Raw genomic sequence first — 19,563 nt, forward strand, 5'->3', positions numbered from 1 at the left:
TCGGCCGGGCTGCCTGTTGGCAGCTCTGCCAAACCTGGGGGGGGGGGGGGGGGGCATAACTGTCGGGCCGACATGGTAGTCGGCTGACAAAAAATTAAGATGGCGGCCGCGGCAGTGCGCCCTCCCCTTAAATGGCAGCCGCGCCGTCTACTTTGCAAACACTCCGAGCTCAGTGCGCCGGCAGAAAAAGCTGTCGCTGGTACCGCGTGGGGGGGACCGAGATTTTCTTAGTGGAATTTCGCGATTGGGGTGGGGGGGGGGACGGGACATCAGTGGTGCGCGCTCTGATGACGCACTTAGCACGGATCAGCAGCAGTGGGGGGGTGGGGGGAAGAACAGGTCACCGCTGGGCTACTGCAGGAGCAGAATTTTCAAAATGGCGGCCACTCCGTGAACAATCGGCGGCCATTGCTCTCCGCAGCGTGGCCGCCGATTTCTGGCGGTAGCGGGCCTTAAGGGAAGGGGCAATTTCGGCCCCCTTCGAGTCTCTTCATCGGGAGCAGACGAAAACCCACGCGCAAACAGCGGAAGGAGCGTACGACGACCCAAGCCCCCCCACCCACCCATCCCTCCAACCACCGTGTCGGAGACTGCAGGTCCTGCATCGGACTCATCAGTCACCTGAGAACTCGTGTCAGTGTGGAAGCAAGTCATCCTCGACTCCGAGGGGACTGCCTAAGAAGACTTGCTCCAAACCTGTTACACCTCTAACTTTTGCCAGTTCTGACGAAAGGTCACCGACCCGGGACGTGAGCTCTGTTTCTCTCTCCCCGCTAATGCTTGCCTGGCCCGCCGAGCATTTTTCTGTTTGGGTTTCAGATTTCCAGCGCCCGCCTCTGGCGACAAGGGCGTTGGTGTTTTAGCTCAGCAGGGTACGGTTCAGTTCAGCGTCCACTACCTGGGCCTTTTTGGTGTCGCTGGGCAGCAGCAGGCTGCCAGTCTCCCCGTTAAACCAGCGGGTCTTGGTCTTGACTGGCTCGTTGGTCTCTCGGTAGAGGCGGATGGCGCTGGGTCTCCCGGCGCTCCGGATGAGATTGTAAACCCCGAAGGAAAGTTCTACGCCTTCTCCCAGCTTCAGGTTCAGCCTGGGCAAAAACAGGATGGGGGGGGGGGGGGAAGACTTGCATTTATATAGCGCCTGTCACGACCACCATCTCAAAGCATTTTATAGCCAACGAAGGATACTTGGGAGTATAGTCACTGTTGTAATGTAATAAAGCAATCAATCGTCGCTGTAGCGGAGAAAGGTTAGCAGGTTACACGCCAAGTAGACACACGCTGCCACACGTTCAGTGATTGAAGAAGGAGCGAGCTTAGGGACGTGAGGTTAAACTGAGACCCTGATCTCAGTGGGGGTCACATGAAGATCACATGACATCATATAAAGAGCAGGGAAACTCTCCTGGAGCACCCAGCCAACATCCGTCCCATAACCACCAAAAACAGAACCTGTTCATTCACCACACGGTGGGAGCTCGTGTGGAAAACAACTGCCAACATAATAGTCAATGCCCTTCAAAGTAATCCAATGCATATGAAGCACTTTCTGATGTTTCTACACAGGATGTACAGTACAGAAACAGGCCATTTGGCCCAACCAGTCCCTGCCGGGGTTTATGCTCCACTCGAGCCTCCTCCCGTCTTTCCTCATCTAACTCTATCAGCATAACCCTCTATTCCCTTCTCCCTCATGTGCTTGTCCAGCCTCCCCTTAAATGCATCGATACTATTCGCCTCAACCCCTCCCTGTGGTAGTGAGTTCCACATTCTCACCACTCTCTGGGTAAAGAAGTTTCTCCTGAATTCCCTATTGGATTTATCTTATATTGATGGCCTCTAGTTAAGCTCTTCCCCACAAGTGCAAACATTCTCTCTGTATCCACTCTATCAAAAACTTTCATAATTTTAGAGATCTCGATTAGGTCACCTGTCAGCCTTCTCTTGTTAAGAGAAAAGGGCCCCAGTCAGTTCATCCTTTCTAAGACATGATGAGGATCCCTGTACAGACCAGCCGGTCTATTCTACTGTCATGGGACCCACGCCCTGGCCCAACACAAGCAGTGATGGTCCTGCCTCCTAATAGCCCCCCCCAGGAAACAGCATTGAATCTCAGCTTGACCGGCACTGCTCCGTTGAGCCGATTGTGAATGTGAGCCCACGAGTCGGCCTGCCGTGGTCCGCAGGTCACAGGAAGTGGGTCACGGGTGACGGTATGAGAAAGGGCCACGGGGCTTTAGGACCCAGGAGACACTGTGCTATCGGTGTGATTGCTGACCTGGTCAAGGCTCTCTTCTTGTAGTCCTTGGCCCAGACCTTCCGCAGCAGGTCATCCAACTTGGCCGACTCCTCGCCCTGCACGGGCAGGTCGTCATCCTCCGACACGCTGACGATGTCACGGTAGAAGAGCGAGGTATCAAACCCACCAGGCTTCCTCAGGTGCAATAGGTCAAGGATGATGCCTGCAGCACAGACAGGGACACAGGCAAAGACGCTCCAGTCACAACACAGCGGCAGAAAGCAGCAGTCTTACTCCTATTAGTACTCTATAGATACAGCTTCCAATGAAAGACGATTGACAATTTTCTCCCCCATCTCTTCTCGGGCCCTTCAAGAGGGAGCTGGAGCGCTCCGTGACTGGGGCCGAGATCGCACCACAGGGGTTCTTAGCTGGGGGTCCGCGAGAAGATTTCAGGGAGTCCGTCAGTTGGTTTGTCCCATCAATGTACAGGGGGGGGGGGCGGGGGGAACGGCGACTGATGTTTACAGCATTAACATCAGTCGTCTCCCCCATTTATTGAGAAGAGTGGAGTGGTCTCAGCGATACAAAGACTGTGCGTGCGCAGTCAATTCGGGCTCTCATTGTTGTTAAAGAAAGAACTTGCATTTATATAGCGCCTTTCACCCATCGTCAGACCTGAAACGCTAACTCAGTTTCTCTCTCCACAGAAACTGCCTGGCCCACCGAGTATTTCCAGCATTTTTTCTCTTTAGTTCAGATTTCCAGCATCCGCAGTATTTTGCTGATGTAAATTTGGGACTTAATAAAGGCTTCTTTACGAAAGGTTGCGAAGCCCGATATAGGAGGTCAGTGTCTTTATAGATCAACACTTGGTCCTTGTCATCTCCTGGACTGCTTTTGATTGCTTGAGAGGAATTTTCCTCTATTGGCCTTGGGTTTTACGGTCTTTTTGCCTCTCACGAGAGTTTACATGACTGCGTGGGGGGGTGGGGAAGAGAGGAGGAATGCCTGGTCACGATGCTCCAGCCACCACGTGGTGCGGGGCCAGGCCTGACGGTCATTTCCTGCCCATCAGTTCCGTTTGTTGGTCGGTCACCAGCCCACGCTGGGGACTCACTTCATGGACACCCCTGAGGGACCATTCTTCACGAGAGTCAAGGCAGTCCAAGCAGTGAGGGTAATCTTAGGTGACGCTCCGATGCACAGTACTGCTACACCCAGCGTTAAACACGATTATCACGTTAAACGAAATTAACTTTTTTTTAAGAGCAGTTACTGCAGGGCCGGAAATGCGTTTCCGCCCAGTCGCGGCGGACTCTCCGACAATCGGGACGTTGCCCTCGTGATTTTGCTTTTGAGGCGGAGAAGGTATTCGTCCCGCTCCTGTGAGAACGGTAATAGTGCCGTCATTAGAGCGCGCACCGCCTGGTCCCTGTCCCAGCGCGACATTGCCCGCAAATAATCGATCGGCCGCCTGTCGGGAACCCCGACAGCTTTGCGTGGCGGGAAGCTGCCAGTGGCTGGTCGGCATGGCCGCCATTTTGTTTTCATTGAGTCGGCCCGACAGTGGCGGCTACGGGTTCGGCCGGATCACCAACAGGCGGCCTGGGACCCCCTCTTGGGTACTGGATCGCTGGCCCGACTGAAGCCCTCCCCGGTGGCCCAGTGGGCGGCAAGTAGGCCTCGCAGTGTCCCTCCCCTTTAAGTGAAGCGCAGGGACATCGCTAAGCACTAGCGCTGCACTGATGACACTGTCTGCCTTCCGCCCAAAACACCGCCCCGATGATTTTGAGGCAAAAGCGGGCACTTTCCCTCTATTACCCGCCCCATCGATTCAGGCAGAGCCCAAAACGGGGCGGAAGGGCAATTTCGGCCCCATAATCTTGCCTAATCCCTCCATGGCCTCGCCCCCTCCCTACCTCTGTAACCTTCTCCAGCTCGACAACCCTCCGAGATGTCTGCGCTCCTCCAACTCTGGCGTCTTCCGCACTCCCTGTTTCCTTCGCTCCACTACTGGTGGCCGTGCCTTCAGCTGCCTGGGCCCCAAGCTCTGGAACTCCCTCCCTAAACCTCTCCGCCTCTCTACCTCACTTTCCTCCTTTAACATGCTCCTTAAAACCTACCTCTCTGACCAAGCTTTTGTTCACCTGTCCCACTATCTCCTCATGTGGCTCGGTGTCAAATCTTGTTTGATGACGCTCCTGTGAAGCGCCTTGGGACTTTAAAAGATGCTATATAAATGTATGTTGTAGTTGTAGTGGCAGAGAAACAGTACTGCACTGACATCGGTACCACATTTCCTTCACCCAGTCGCTGACAAACGTTTACCAATGTTTTCTGTCCAATAGGATGCCCGCCTACCTGTCTCTCGGAGGTCGCTGGCCTTTGTCCTGGCCATTCGTGCTTTGGAGCCGTCTTTGGCATGAGGGTCGTCGTTGTTGGTGAACAGCATGATGCGCTTATGGCTCATTTTAAGCCTGACGTCACTGAAGAGGTTGGAACAGACCCAGAGAGCCTCACCCAATGAGCCGTCGCGGCTGTGGCCAAGGTTCTCTTTGAAGGACTTGTACCCCTTCTCCCCCTGATACTGATCCAGCTCCAACACTCGCTTAGCACCTGCGCCCAGAGAGATGGAAAAAAGACTTGAATTTATATAGCGCCTTTCACGACCACCAGGGGTCTCAAAGCGTGAAGTGTAGTCACAGTTGTAATGTGGGAAACGCGGCAGCCAAATTTGCGCACAGCAAGCTCCCACAAGCAGCAATGTGACAATGACCAGATAATCTGTTTTAGTGATGTTGATTGAGGGATAAATATTGGCCCCAGGACACCGGGGATAATTCCCTTGCTCTTCTTCGAATTAGTGCCACGGGATCTTTTACATCCACCTGAGAGGGCAGACGGGGCCTCGGTTTAACGTCTCATCCGAAAGACGGCACCTCCGACAGTGCAGCGCTCCCTCAGCACTGCACTGGAATGTCAGCCTAGATTTATGTGCTCAAGTTCCTGGAGTGGGACTTGAACCCACAACCTTCTGACTCAGAGGCAAAAGTGCTGCCCACTGAGCCAAGGCTGACACTATTGATATATGGATTCAGTTTATAAATCAATCTATAATATACACATCAGTAAATGGCTCACTGTGCGGAATACAAGTTCTTTTTTTTTTACAAATACAAGTAAGTGACGCTGTTGGGAGAATTCAGAAACCTGCTCCACACCACCACCTCCTGGCCAGAGCTCATAACTACATTGTTACAGGCCACTTTTTAGAAATAGGATTTTCATTCCAAATGGTTACGTAGGCTATTCAGATATTAAATGTTGACATAAAAGCATGACTATAAATCGTGCCAGCACCAAGTTGGACAAGAAATGCAAACATACTCAAGACTTTTTATAATGTATACAGATATATGGACAGTGTTATTGTATTAATTTGATCATTGTTATTGTGTAATAGAGACCAATAGTGTTTTCTCCCAACACTGACACATTAAACTTGCATAATGTTACCAATCATTATTCTTTCACTGCAGATGCCATTGTCTCTCAATCTGACAAAAGGAAATACAAATATGAAGAGAGACTTGAAAATGTGTGTCTTTTTTCGTTAAAACAATGCAGATTGCGGGACGATAGGAAGTGTGTAAAGTTATGAAAGGATAGACAGAAGCAGACTGTTCCCAGTAATTGACGGGTCTTGAACGATTAAATGTAAGCGATTTAAAACAGAGGGCCGGAGAGGCTTCTTCACACAGTGCGGGCGATTTTCACCGAATAGTTTAGGCGCTAAAGACGTGGCCAAGGTGGGGTTTTAAACTAAAACACGGCTTTAGCCCACATTTAGTGCTAAACACCATCTTGGTTAGGAACGGCCACCCGGAGGCTCGTTAAACAGCTGATGGCTACTTAAAATGCGCTCACAGCATTCTGGTGGTTAGCGCTTCAACAAACGCCCTCTCCTAACGGTGACCAGCTGTTTGGGAGCAAACACAGCGTTGATGTCGATTTCAAGCACTACTTAAAGGGGTACCCACCACTTAAAGGGATACTTTGCTGCTGGAGCTGTGAAGAGGACCTCTGAAACACATTGGGAGACTTTCTGGGACACTTTGTCAAGACTTCACCAACACTCGAGTGACATTTATTTTGGAAATTCTCTGAGGATTTCACCTAAAAAGAGTGATTGTTGAGCTACTCCACCTTGGACAACTTGTAGAAGTCACCAGGAGCAAGGGAGTGCCTGGTCACGGGCATTTTGCTCAGGGTTCCCCTTGGCCCCTTACCAAGGAAGGATATACTTGCCATTGAGGGAGTGCAACGAAGGTTCACCAGATTGATTCCTGGGATGGGGGGGGGGGGATTGACCTATGAGGAGAGATTGAGTAGACTAGTCCTATATTCTTTAGAGTTGAGAAGAATGTGAGACAATCTCATTGAAACATGCAAAAATCTTGCAGAGCTTGACAGGGTAGATGCAGGGAGGATGTTTCCCTCTGGCTGGAGAGTCTAGAACCAGGGGTCACAGTCTCAGAATAAGGGGTCGGCCATTTAGGACTGAGATGAGGAGAAACTTCTTCACTCAGAGGGTGGTGAATCTCTGGAATTCTCAGCCAGAGGGCTGTGGATGCTCAGTCATTGAGTATATTCAAGACAGAGATCGATAGATTTTTGCATACGAAGGGAATCAAGGGATATGGGGACAGTGCAGGAAAGTGGAGTTGAGGTAGAAGATCAGCCGTGATCTCACTGAATGGCGGAGCAGGCTCGAGGGGCCGAATGGCCTACTCCAGCTCCTAATTCTTATCTTCTTGTCTGGATTTGGAATGGGAGGACATGAGGCCAGGCAGAGCAGCACCAGCTGCTGCAGGAGAGAGGGACAGGAGGGCTATTTTGGCCAACGGGTGAAAACGGACTCCTTCCCCCATGCACGGACAGGACATCAACGTTCCCTCTAAGCTGCGCGGCCCGGGACCAGCTTTTCCAGCGTGAAATCTTGCGCATGGGCCGCACAACCCGTTGAAGGGACCGCACACCCACCTTTAAAATTAGGGGCAACACTGCAGGGATATCGCTCCTGCTCGGGATCTCCTCCAGCAGGACCTCCAGTGCTGTGTGCAAGAACCTGTGCGCCCTCTCCCTCGGTCCCTGAGCCACCCTGCACCGTGCCGCTGTGTGCTGGCCAGAGCACGCCGCACCTTTGCAGTGGAAGTGGGTGAGAGCCGCCCACAAATACTGCGCCACGAAAATTGCGTCTTATTAGTGCTCAAGTGCTAAAGTCTGTTTAGCACCTCCAGGGGAGTTTAAATGATGGTAATCAGCAAAATTGTGTGTGCTAAATCTGGACTGTCAAACAGGCGTGTCTTTATCAGCACTGCACCCATTTTAGCTTCTGCTTGCACTCATTGACCAAAATAACCACCACCCCCCCCCCCACAAGGTGTGAGGTTGCGGATGTGGAATTCATTTTCAGCTTTTGTAGTTGAGTCAGAAACGACGTCAACATTCAAGATCGGATTGGAGAGGTGGATGAAGGGAATGGGGTTGAAGAGGTAGGAGAAGAAGGTGGGTAAATGTGAAGAGTACAAAAGAAACAACTGCGTTTCTATAGCGCCTTTCCACGACCTCAGGATGTCCCAACATGCTTTACAGTCAATCAAGTACTTTCCAATGTCCTGGCCGCTATTTATCCCTCAATCAGCATGACTAAAACAGATTACCCGGCCATTATCACATTGTTTGTTGTGCGCAGACTGACGCGTTTCCTACATTACAATTTGTGCACAGCAAGGTCCCAAGTACGAGTGCCGGAGGGAGATGTCCCACACCGGGTGCCCTGGATCTGGCAGACCAACTTGCCTGGCGTGTCCAAGTCATGGAGGACGTACACGTGCTTGAAGTCGACAGAGTTGTTGTGCTTTTGAGTCCCGAAGAAGACGACGGCCAGAAGATCGCGGTCGCTGCTGATGATTTTACTGGTGTAAACCCTGTGAACACACTGCCGGCAAACGGGGTCAAAACAGTCAACTGCAGAACAAGTCGCGGCACAACCTCCAACCCAACCACAATCACGGGCCGGGGGGGGGGGGGGGGGGGGGGAACGCCCTGGGACTTGAAATCTATAGCAGCACACCTGGAATACTGCGTGCAGTTCTGGTTTCCATATTTAAGAAAGGATATACTTGCTTTGGAGGCAGTTCAAAGAAGGTTCACTAGGTTTGTTGTGGAGATGAGGGGGTTGACTTATTAGGAAAGGTTGAGTAGATTGGGCCTCTACTCATTCGAATTCAGAAGAATGAGAGGTGATCTTATCGAAACGTATAAGATTATGAGGGAGCTTGACAAGGTGGATGGAGAGAGGATGTTTCCACTGATGGGGGAGACTAGAACTAGAGGGCATAATCTTAGAATAAGGGGCCGCCCATTTAAAACTGAGATGAGGAGAAATTTCTTCTCTGAGGGTTGTAAATCTGTGGAATTCGCTGCCTCAGAGAGCTGTGGAAGCTGGGTCATTGAATAAATTTAAGACAGAAATAGACAGTTTCTTAATTGATAAGGGGTTATGTGTAGCGGGCGGGGAAGTGGACCTGAGTCCATGATCGGATCAGCCATGATCGTATTAAATGGCGGAGCAGGCGCGAGGGGTTGTATGGCCGACTCCTGCTCCTATTTCTTATGTTCTTATCACTCCCGGTATCCGAGGCATCGCTCAGACCAAACTACTGGATCATAATACAGTTTGGTAGCAACATAGGAGCAGGAGTAGACCATTCAGCCCCTCGAGCCTGTTCCGCCATTCAATTAGTTCATGGCGGATCTGTATCTTAATTCCATTTACCTGCCTTGGTTCCATAACCCTTAATACCCTTACCCAACAGCTTTGACGTTTTTACTTGACCCCCCCCCCCCCCCCAGCCCCCCAGCCTCATCAGTTTTTTGGGGGGAGAGAGTTCCAGATTTCCACTACCCTTTAGGTGAAGAAGTGCTTCCTGCCATCACCCCTGAGTGGCCTGGCTCTAATTTTAAGGTTATTCCCCCTTGTTCTGGACTCCTACCCCCCAACTAGGATGAAATAATACGTCCCGATACAATTATATACTACTCTGGCAGCTCTCCCGTGGCATTGCTCATGCGAAGTCAGAGGACATGCTGTTTTATAAGGGCCGGAGCATTGTATGGTGTCACCCACAAGGTAGTATTTTGCTGCGAAGGTGGTGCCTTCTCTTTCGAAGGCCATGATCCCTAACTGTTGCATTCTGGTCCTCGTGCCAACTAGAGGGTGGCTGATCGTCTCTCTTGAGATTGGCAGGAGTTTGTAAATCCCAGCTCTTCTCTCAGCTCATCCTGAAATTATTCACTTTCTTTCTCTTCATTTTGAGATGGTTTTTCATCTGTAATCAAGTGTGGCGAATGTGTGCTAGGCAAAGGCACACGTCTCTATATATCTGTCTATCTGTAATTCTGCACTTACTGTCGACAAACCTTACTTCGTGTTGTAAAATTTTTTGTCACACTCTGCCCATTACAAATCCCTATGTCCACATTTATAATGGAAAATGCCCATGTAAACATGTCACGTTGTAATTACACCCTTCCGCCAGTGGTGACACTGTAATGTTTTTATTTTACACCTCTCTGCTCCTTAGCCTGTAGCAGCGAAACTCTTCGGCTCCCATCAACTCTCCTCCCCAAACTACCATCAGGTTTTTCAGTTTTAAGTATAAATAATTTCAAATCAAAGTATTATATATAAACAAGGAGAGAATGTATGAGTTTGAAATGGAAACTGTGTCTACTTTATATTATATATCTATATCTTTTTAAAAGATCTTACTTCTGTGCACTCTGGTCCAATTATCCCCCAGTCTTTAGCCCCAATCATCATGGTCTTGACTCCCTGTGCACAATGCCATTGGAGATTGCTTAGTACATTAAAAAACTTACCACTGGGTGTACGTTCTGTCTACCCATTTATACCCATTATAAATTACTGTTTCTAATATATAATGGATTTTGATAATGTAAACCCGTGCAGCCCAGTGTAATGTATGCACCTGTAAGTATGCTCACAGGTTTGTCGAGCTGTTGCCACTATTTAAAGGGGCTGCACTTCAGTCCCATACTCCTGATCTTTGGGCACCCTGTGCGAAGGGGAGCGGGTAGGTCCGAGGGCCTCCTTGTAGGACTGCTCCTGGGCACGGCCAAGGGTGCCACCAGCCGGTCCAGGCAGCGGGCGGTCGTTCAGCCTGACTGCCTGCCTTTCTTCCGTGCTTACATCCGGGCCAGGGTGTCTTTGGAGATGGAGCACGCAGTGTCCACCGGTACGCTCGCGGCCTTCCGCGAGAGGTGGGCGCCGGAGGGACTGGAGTGCATCATCACCCCCTGCAACCAAATTTTAATTTGTTTAATTAAAATTTGTTTAATATGTTGGCTTAGTGCCCCCCTTTAATCAGGGGGCACTTGTATTAATGTTTCTACACAAAATAATTGTAGAGCTGTTGCATTGTCAGAGGCAACACTGCACCGGCTAGCGCCATCCGCGTGGTGATGTCCTCCAGCGTGCAACGCCTCTTTGGCGCCTCCATCGCGATATTTGCTTTGTACGGCTGCAGTACCGGCAAGGGGCCGCACAGCCTGAAAAAAGTGGTGGTTAAACAGCGGAATTTGGGCGGAATCGGCCAGAGAGCAAGGTTTTTTTTTCTTTCTTTATTTCTTTCATTAGTTGTAACAGCGGGGAAGTTTGTGTGGGTAGTTGGGGAAGTTTGAGTTTTTTTTTCTTTCTTCCGGTTTTCCAGCTAGCCTGACAGCAGCAGGCTCCCGATACAAGATCCAGTCGGCCTCCTGAGCTCCCGCCCGAGGGCATGTGCGCAACGCCACCTTTTAGCACCACTTTCTCATCTTTGGGCGTAAAAACTGAATTTGTCAGTTGGAGCCTGGCACCTAACGCCCGGCGGTAAAGTCAGCTCTCAGGCCGTGTCACTGCCTCAAAAACGGCGCTAACGAATTTCGACCCCTCAAGAGCGTGGAGTGCAGCAGATTTACTGAATTTAATTTCATATGCTTATCATAGTGGGATCTGAACTCACAATCTGGTTACTGGTCCTGTACCAGAAGGACGACACTGTCCGAGCTATACAGGGACTATAGTGGGGTTACCAGTACTCCTCTTACCTGAATAGTCATGTCAAAAGCTGAAGTATCTGTTTCACTGTTCATTTCAAACATGGCTTCTGAGGCATCAATGAGGAAGATTAAGCTATCCCTTCCTGCAACTTTAATTTCGCCTGAAACAAGAAATGAACACATCACGATTTTAGATGACGGACCAGAAGTGGGGACGGTGGTAAATCTGTCCTATTTCCCACACCTCTGCTCTCACCCCTTTCCCTCCCTCTCAGAACCATGACAGAGTTCTCCTTGTCCTCACCTTTCACCCCCCCCCCCGGCCTCCACGCTCAACGGATCATCCTCCGCCATCTCCAGCATGATCCCACCACCAATCACATCTTCCCCTCCCCGCTCAACATTCCGAAGGGACCGTTCCCTCCGTGACATCCTGGTCCATTCTGCAGTCTCCTCCTCCCCTTCCCACGGCACCTTCCCGTGCAAGCGCAGGAGATGCAACACCTGCCCTTTTACCTCCTCCCTTCCCACTGTCCAGGGCCCCAAACACTCCTTCCAGGTGAAACAGTGATTTACTTGTACTTCTTGCAATTTAGTACCGGTATATGGTATTTGCTGCTCACGATGTGGTCTCCTCTACATTGGGGAGACCAAACGTAGATTGGGTGACTGCTTTGTGGAGCACCTCCGTTCAGTCCGCAAGTGTGACCCTGAGCTCCCGGTCCCCTGTCACTTTAATTCTCCATTCCATTCCCACTCTGACCTCTCCGTCCTCGGTCTTCTGCACTGTTCCATCGAAGCTCAACGCAAGCTCGAGGAACACCACCTCATCTTTCGTTCAGGCATTTTACAGCCTTCTGCACTCAACATCGAGTTCAACAATTTCAGAGCATAACCTCTGCCAACCTTTGGCTCCCTTTCCGCTGTGCCGTCTGCAGTGAAACTGTAAATACGTGCATAAAAACAGAGTTAAGAAAGAAAGACTTGCGTTTTATAGCGTCTTTCATGACCTTGGGATGTTTCACTACGTTTTACAGCCAATGAAGTACTTTTGAAGTGCAGCCACTGTTGTAATGTGGGAAATGCGTGAGTCAAATTTACGCACAGCAAGCTCCCACAAACAGCAATGTGATAATGACCAGATTATCTGTACTAGTGATATTGATCGAGGGACAACTATTGGCCAGGACAATGGGGAAATCTCATCTTGCAAATAATGCCATGGGGTCTTTCATGCCCAGCTGAGAGAGCAGACGGGGCCTCGGTTTAAAGTCTCATTTGAAAGGCGGCACCTCCGACAGTGCAGCGCTCCCTCAGCACTGCACTGAGAGTGTCAGCCTCGATGATGTGCTCAAATCTCTAGTGGGACTCGAACCCACAACCTTCTGTCTTAGGAGGTGAGAGTGAGACCCACTGAGCCACGATACCGCAAAGAAAATCTTTCCCCACTGCTGGCAAGAGTGGGAGGGCTTTTCTCTGCATTTAATGGTGCCAGAGCTCACATGGGGGTGCTCATTACACACAGGGGAATTTTATCTATGAGGAAAGATTGGATAGGCTGGGGTTGTTTTCTTTGGAACGGAAGAGGCTGAGGGGAGACCTAATTGAGATGTATAAAATTATGAGGGGCCAAGATAAAGTGGGTGGGAAGGACCGATTTTCCTTAGCAAAGGGGTCAACAACTAGATTTAAAATGGTCTTTGCTGGCGTCCATGCTCCACACATGCTTCCTCCCATCACTCTTCTTCTAACTCTGTCAACAAACCCTTCTTATTCCTTTCTCCCTCATGTGCGTATCTAGCTTGCCCTTGAATGCACTCTACTCCGAGCTAATGACACGGCAGGCAAGCCCCAGAAGGGCAGAGAAAATGCTTCAAAGAGGTCCTTAAAGCCTCCTTGAAAAAATGTAACATCCCCACCGACTCTTGGGAATCCCTGGCTCAAGACCGCTCAAAGTGGAGCAGTATCTGAGAAGGCACCGAACACCTCGAGTCTCTTCGCCGGGAGCACGCAGAAGCTAAGTACAAACAGCGGAAGGAGCGTACGACAAATCAAGCACCCCACCCACCCGTCCCTCCAACCACCGACTGCTCCCCCTGTGGCAGAGACTGTCGGTCCCATATTGGTCTCACCAGTCACCTTAGAACTCATTTTAGTGTGGAAGCAAGTCATCCTCGACTCCAAGGAACTGCCTAAGAAGGAATGCAGCTATACTATTCGCCTCAACTACACCTTGTGGTAGCACGTTCCACATTCTTACCACTCTTTGGGTAAAGAAGTTTCTACTGAATTTATTAGTGACTATTTTATATTTACGGCCTCTAGTTTTGGTCTCCCCCACAAATGGAAATATGTTCTCCACATCTACCCTATCATGCTCTTTGAAAGAGACCCACTCAATGTCCCCCGTAAGCTGCACTGCCCCCTGCAAGGCCTGCCTCCCTCAGTGCGTGGCCCATTCACATTTTTGCACATGCACAGTACTGACAATACTGCCTGCGCAGGACCTCTCAGACGGGTACGGTAGCACAGTGGTTATGTTACTGGACTAGTAATCCAGAGGCCTGGACTAATGATCCGGAGACATAAGTTCAACCCCCACCAAGGCAGCTGAGGAATTTAAATTCAGTTAATGAAATAAATCTGGGATAAAAGGCTAGTGTCGCAAATGTGGCTCAGTGGGCAGCACTGAGTCAGAAGGTTGTGGGTTCAAGCCCCACTCCAGGGACCTGAGCACATAAAGCTAGGCTGACACTCCCAGTGCAGTGCTGAGGGAGTGCCGCACTGTCGGAGATGCTGTCTTTCGGATGAGACGTTAAACCGAGGCCCTGTCTGCTCTCTCAGACGGACGTAAAAGATCCCGTGGCACTATTTCGAAAAAGAGCAGGGGAGTTATCCCCAGTGTGCTGGCCAATATTTATCTCTCAATCAACATCACAAAAACAGATTATCACATTGCTGTTTGTGAGAGCTTGCTGTGCACAAACTGGCTGCCGCATTTCCCACATTACAACAGCGACTACACTCCAAAAGTACTTCATTGGCTGTAAAGCACGTTGAGACGTCTGGTGGTCGTGAAAGGTGCTATATAAATGCAAGTCTTTCCTTAAAAACCCATCTGGTTCACTAGGGAAGGAAATCTGCCGTCCTTACCCGGTGTGGCCTATATGTGACTCCAGACCCACAGCAACGTGGTTCACTCCTAAATAGCCTAGCAAGCCAAACCGTTACAAAAAGGTGACTTTCCACCACCTTCTCATGGGCAATAAATGCTGGCCTTGCCAGCGTCGCCCACATCCAATGTATGAATACATTTTTTAAAAAGTAATCGGGAGAAGGATTAGAGGGGAGTTGAGGGGAACTTTGTTCACCCAGAGGGTGGTGGGTGTCTGGAACTCACTGCCTGAAAGGGTGGCAGAGGCAGAAACCCTCATCACATTTAAAAAGTACTTGGATGTGTACTCGAAGTGCTGTAACCTACAGGGCTACGGACCACGAGCTGGACAGTGGGATTAGGCTGGATAGCTCTTTGTTGGCCGGCATGGACACGATGGGCCGAATGGCCTCCTTCTGTGCCATATATTTCTACGATTCTATATAACTGTAGGGAGAGAAGGCAGGTAAAATAAAATAAAACTGATGTGGATTGCCACAATGTGTAACTAAAGGTGAAGCACCGGTCTGTGACGGTGGCAGGAATTTCAGATGATGATCAAGATTATTGAAAAGATTATCGATTAGGTGCACTGTACATAAAGATTTTTCTTCCATGTACAAAGATTTTATCTACACTGAAGAGCTCCTTTAAGAAGAGCACGGTGTGAATACAGTGACTCTGCTGTACCTTCACCCTCCTCTGCCTCTTCCTGATCCTCGTCGTCTTCATTCCGATAGTGTGACTGCCAATCCGACATATCTGCTGTGGTCGAAGTGCTGGCTGGCCTGTAAGGAAGGTAGAAATACAATACATTAACTGAAGGAGACATTCCTGGGTTGTGGGCTTAGCTCAGTGATGAGACCACATCCAGTGCTCGCTGTCCTCTGGTTACACATCCAGTGCTCTCTGTCCTCTGGTTACTGACCCTCCTGCCACTGGAAACAGTTGCTCCTTACTCTACCAAAACACCTCATAATTTTGAGCACATAAGGTACACAAAATAGGAAATGATCCAGTACGAAGAAAGAACTTAAGAGTGCATTTTAAACAGTCTAGTTGATCTTCCGTGATGTTGCACGAGGGTGTTGGAAATCTGGAACTCTCTTTCCCAAAAGCTGCTGAGGCTGGGAGTCAACTGAAAATTTCAACACCGAGATCGATAAATTTTTGCTGGGCAAGGGTATTAAGGGTTACAGAACCAAGGCAGGTAGATGGAGTTAGGATACATAAGAAATAGGAGCAGGAGTAGGCAATTTGCCCCTCGAGCCTGCTCCGCCATTCAATAAGATCATGGCCGATCTGATCTTGGCCTCAACTCCACTTCCCTAAGTGCTCCCCATACAGATCAGGCATTGAATGGCACTCGAAGGAACATAGGAGGAAGCCATTTGGCCCTAAGACCAAATGTAGCCTTCAGGTGAAGCAGGGTTAGAGGGCGGGAGATAATAGGATCAGGGCATGCAAACATATTTCAGCCCTCATTTTAAAGTCACTCATTCTGTCCTTGTTCCATATAATATTTCAATATCGGCCCGGAATTTTCTGAAATGACGTAACGTGCTGGTTATCTGGCGGGCAGTTACGCCAAAACTTCCTGAGGATCTTATTAGCATACACCAGCCCGTAGAAACCGGCGTAAAATAACAATAACTTGTATTTATATAGTGCCTTTAAGGTAGTGAAACGTTCCAAGGCGCTTCACAGGAGTATTATGAGATAAAACAATTTGACATCGAGCTGCATAAGTAGAAATTAGGGCAGGTGATCAAAAGTTTGGTCGAAGAGGCAGGTTTTAAGGAGCGTCTTGAAGGAGGAAAGACAGGTAGAGAGGCGGAGAGGTTTAGGCAGGGAGTTCCAGAGCTTGGGGCCTAGGCGACAGAAGGCACCAATGGTGGAGCGATTATAATCAGGGATGCTCAGGAGGGCAGAATTAGAGGAGCGCAGACATCTCGGGGGGATTGTGAGGCTGGAGGAGATTACAGAGATAGGGAGGGGCGAGGCCATGGAGGGATCTGAAAACAAGGATGAGAATTTTGAAGTTGAGGCACTGTTTAACAGGAAGCCAATGTAGGTCAGCGAGCACAGGGGGTGATGGATAAGCGGGACTTGGTGTGAGTTAGGACACAGGGCAGGAGAGTTTTGGATCACCTCTAGTTTACGTAGGGTAGAATGTGAGAGGCCAGCCAGGAGTTAGGCCCAAGGTAGATGCTATATTCTTTCTTTAAGTCAATCTTAAAGCGAGGAAATTAAAATTTGAAACAATTATTGATGCATATTAGGCACAGCATTTTTAAGAAAATGCAACTGAGGAAAGTTTTAAATTTTTAATGCAAATCATTCTGAATGCTATAAAGATACATTGAAAGATACGGAAAATACATTTTAGGTCCCAGTAAGGAGAAATATTTTTAAAACGCCAGAAACAAACTGGAGCGTGACTATGGATCCGATTGTGCCTAAAAATTTATAAGTAAATTTACAGCCCGTTCAGAACTAGAGTTAATTCAGGAATTTTGCAAGAGGCAGCAGAGATTTCACAAAATCGCTGTTAAAGATCGAGGAACACGGCTGTAGTGTAAAGGCCGGCACTTTCCTCAATTTCTACGCTGAATTTTGCCGATCCTACACTGCTTAAGCGCAAGTTTTCCTGAAATTCCGGGCCAGTCTGCTTTTTAATTAGTTACTAGCAAAACTGACCGGGGTGGGGGGGTGAGGAGGGTTTAATTAGTGTGACAAGTTAGCAAGGATTTAGAATGGGAAACGTTGACATAAAAGTGTGACAGAAACACAATTCCAGAAATTTGGAACTCTCTTCCCCCTAAAAAGTTGGGAGTCAACTGAAAATGTCAACACTGAGATTGATAGAATTTTGATAGGTAAAGGTCACAGAGGCTGGTAGCTGGTTAAGATATAGATCAGCCAGGATCTCACCGAATGGTGGAACAGGCTCGAGGGGCTGAATGGCCTCCTGCTGTTCTTAAAAACAGATGACATTTCTAATGAATGTTACTGAAAATTTGCTTTCACTATGTTAGGCGAGGGTATTAAGGGTTAGGGAACCAAGGTGGGTAGATGGGGTTAAGATACAGATCAGCCGAGATCTCACTGAATGGTGAAACTGGCTCGAGGAGCTGAATGGCCTCCTCCTGTTCCTATGTCAAAAGTAAGGCTTTGGGACAGGAAGTGTGCGCAACATAAGATTACTTTTATCACACATATCTGAAAAAAAAATCTGACAAACTGAGCAGCAGAGGTAAAACTAGTAGGAACTCTGCTAATGCAGCTAGATGTTGTCAAGCTGTGTATTATTCAGAGGAGCAGGAAGATAGTGGCCTCACTTTAAGGACCTGCACCAATCAGTCCAAATTTGATTGACAGCCAACCAGAACCTATCCAACCAATCAGAAGCAGAATCGAGGACAGGCACGGAACCTATCAGAAACAAAGAAGGCGGACCATAGCAACAGAGTGATTGACGCGCGATTTAACCAATCAGCAGCGAGGTGGGAAAAACCGCCAACCGCGCTGTGACCAATCAGATGTGCGGGAAGCGTGACCAACCGCTCCAACAGAAAAGTCATTCGCTTCTTACACTTTGGCACGGGAAAATCAGGCGCTGCAGTAAGCAGGGTAATCCGGCGTCGCCTCCCTCAGTCCAGGACCGGGACACGGACACGAACTGCACAGCCCGCCTCACTCACCCACTCCGTGACACAGACAACTCCCGGCTCCTTCACTCACTGCCGGCCGGCCGGGGGTGGGTCTCGCGAGAGCTGAGGTGGCGCAGGCGCAGACCGCACCCTGGGGGCTGGGAGCAGAGAGTAAAAGGGCAGAGGCCAAGGGAAAAGCACAGGGGGGAAAGGACAGAGGGCAGGAGCCAAGGGAAGCGGATAGGGGGGTAAAGGGCAGAGGCCAAGGGAAGAGGATGGGGGAGGGAGGTAAAGGGCAGAGGCCAAGGGAAAAGGACAGAGGGTAGGAGCCAAGGGAAGCGGATAGGGGGTAAAGGGCAGAGGCCAAGGGAAGAGGATGGGGGAGGGAGGTAAAGGGCAGAGGCCAAGGGAAAAGGACAGAGGGCAGGAGCCAAGGGAAGAGGATTGGGGGGAAAGAGCAGAGGGCCAAGCGAAGAGGATGGGGAGGGAAAGGGCCAAGGGAAGAGGATAGGAGGGGAAAGAGTAGTGGGAAAGGGTTGGAGGGAGAGGGGGAAAGGGAGTTTTTGATTACTACTGCAACCACTTCATTTTCAGGTGGACAGCAAACACAATCTCACTGAAATATAACATTCTTAAAGGGCTTGTCTGTCAGTCGTGGCTCAGTGGGTAGCCCTCTCGACAGAAGATTGTGGATTCAAGTCCAACTCCAGAGACTTGAGCGCAAAAATCTAGGCTGACACTCCAGTGCAGTGCTGAGGGAGTGCTGCACTGTCGGAGGTGCTGTCCTTTGGATGAGATGTAAAACCGAGGCCCCGCCTGCTGTCTCGCGTGGATGTATAACATCCCATCGCACTCTTTTGAAGAAGAGCAGGAGAGTTATCCCCGGTGTCCTGGACCAAGATTTATTCAATACCGCTAAAACAGATTATCTGGTCATTATCACATTGCTGATTGTGGGAGCTTGCTGTACGCAAATTGGTCGCCGTATTTCCTACATTACAACAGTAACTACACTGTAAAGCGCTTTGGGACATGTTATGAAAAACGCTGTATAAATGGAAGTCTTAGTTTCAGATGCAAAGAGTTTGCTCCTGGCTGGAGAATTTAGAACCAGGAGGCATAGTTTGAGGATAAGGGGTTGGCCATTTAAGATTAAGATGAGGAGGAATTTCTTCTCTGGAATTCTCTACCCTACCCAAAGGGCTGTGGATACGGAGTCATTAAGTATATTCAAGGCTGAGATAGATATATTTTTGGACTCTAGGGGAATCGAGGGATATGGGGACCGGATGGGAAAGTGTAGTTCAGGTTGAAGATCAGCCATGTTCTTATTGAATGGCTCGAGGGGCCGAATGGCCTCCTAATTCTTATGTTATTAATCTACAGAACAG

The 19,563-nt window shown here is 49.4% G+C and overlaps 1 protein-coding gene across 5 annotated transcripts in view; it reads right to left on the reverse strand.

Moving 5' to 3' along the window:
* The window catches only part of xrcc6 (X-ray repair complementing defective repair in Chinese hamster cells 6), a 94,805-nt gene extending 76,517 nt beyond the window's left edge, over positions 1–18,288 (reverse strand). For 4 of the 5 annotated variants that reach the window (XM_070861670.1, XM_070861668.1, XM_070861669.1 and 1 more), the window contains exons 1-7: positions 18,224–18,288; positions 15,210–15,307; positions 11,414–11,526; positions 8,102–8,240; positions 4,601–4,855; positions 2,276–2,459; positions 899–1,085 (exon numbers count right to left, since the gene is read on the reverse strand). In XM_070861670.1, the coding sequence (XP_070717771.1) occupies positions 899–1,085; positions 2,276–2,459; positions 4,601–4,855; positions 8,102–8,240; positions 11,414–11,526; positions 15,210–15,279 (948 nt within the window). In that variant the 5' untranslated portion in view covers positions 15,280–15,307; positions 18,224–18,288. The other variant, XM_070861667.1, reaches the window with a different exon arrangement.
* Positions 18,289–19,563: the final 1,275 nt, after the last annotated feature.

Source organism: Pristiophorus japonicus, chromosome 19 (genome assembly GCF_044704955.1).
Source record: "Pristiophorus japonicus isolate sPriJap1 chromosome 19, sPriJap1.hap1, whole genome shotgun sequence".
Lineage (NCBI taxonomy): Eukaryota > Metazoa > Chordata > Chondrichthyes > Pristiophoridae > Pristiophorus > Pristiophorus japonicus.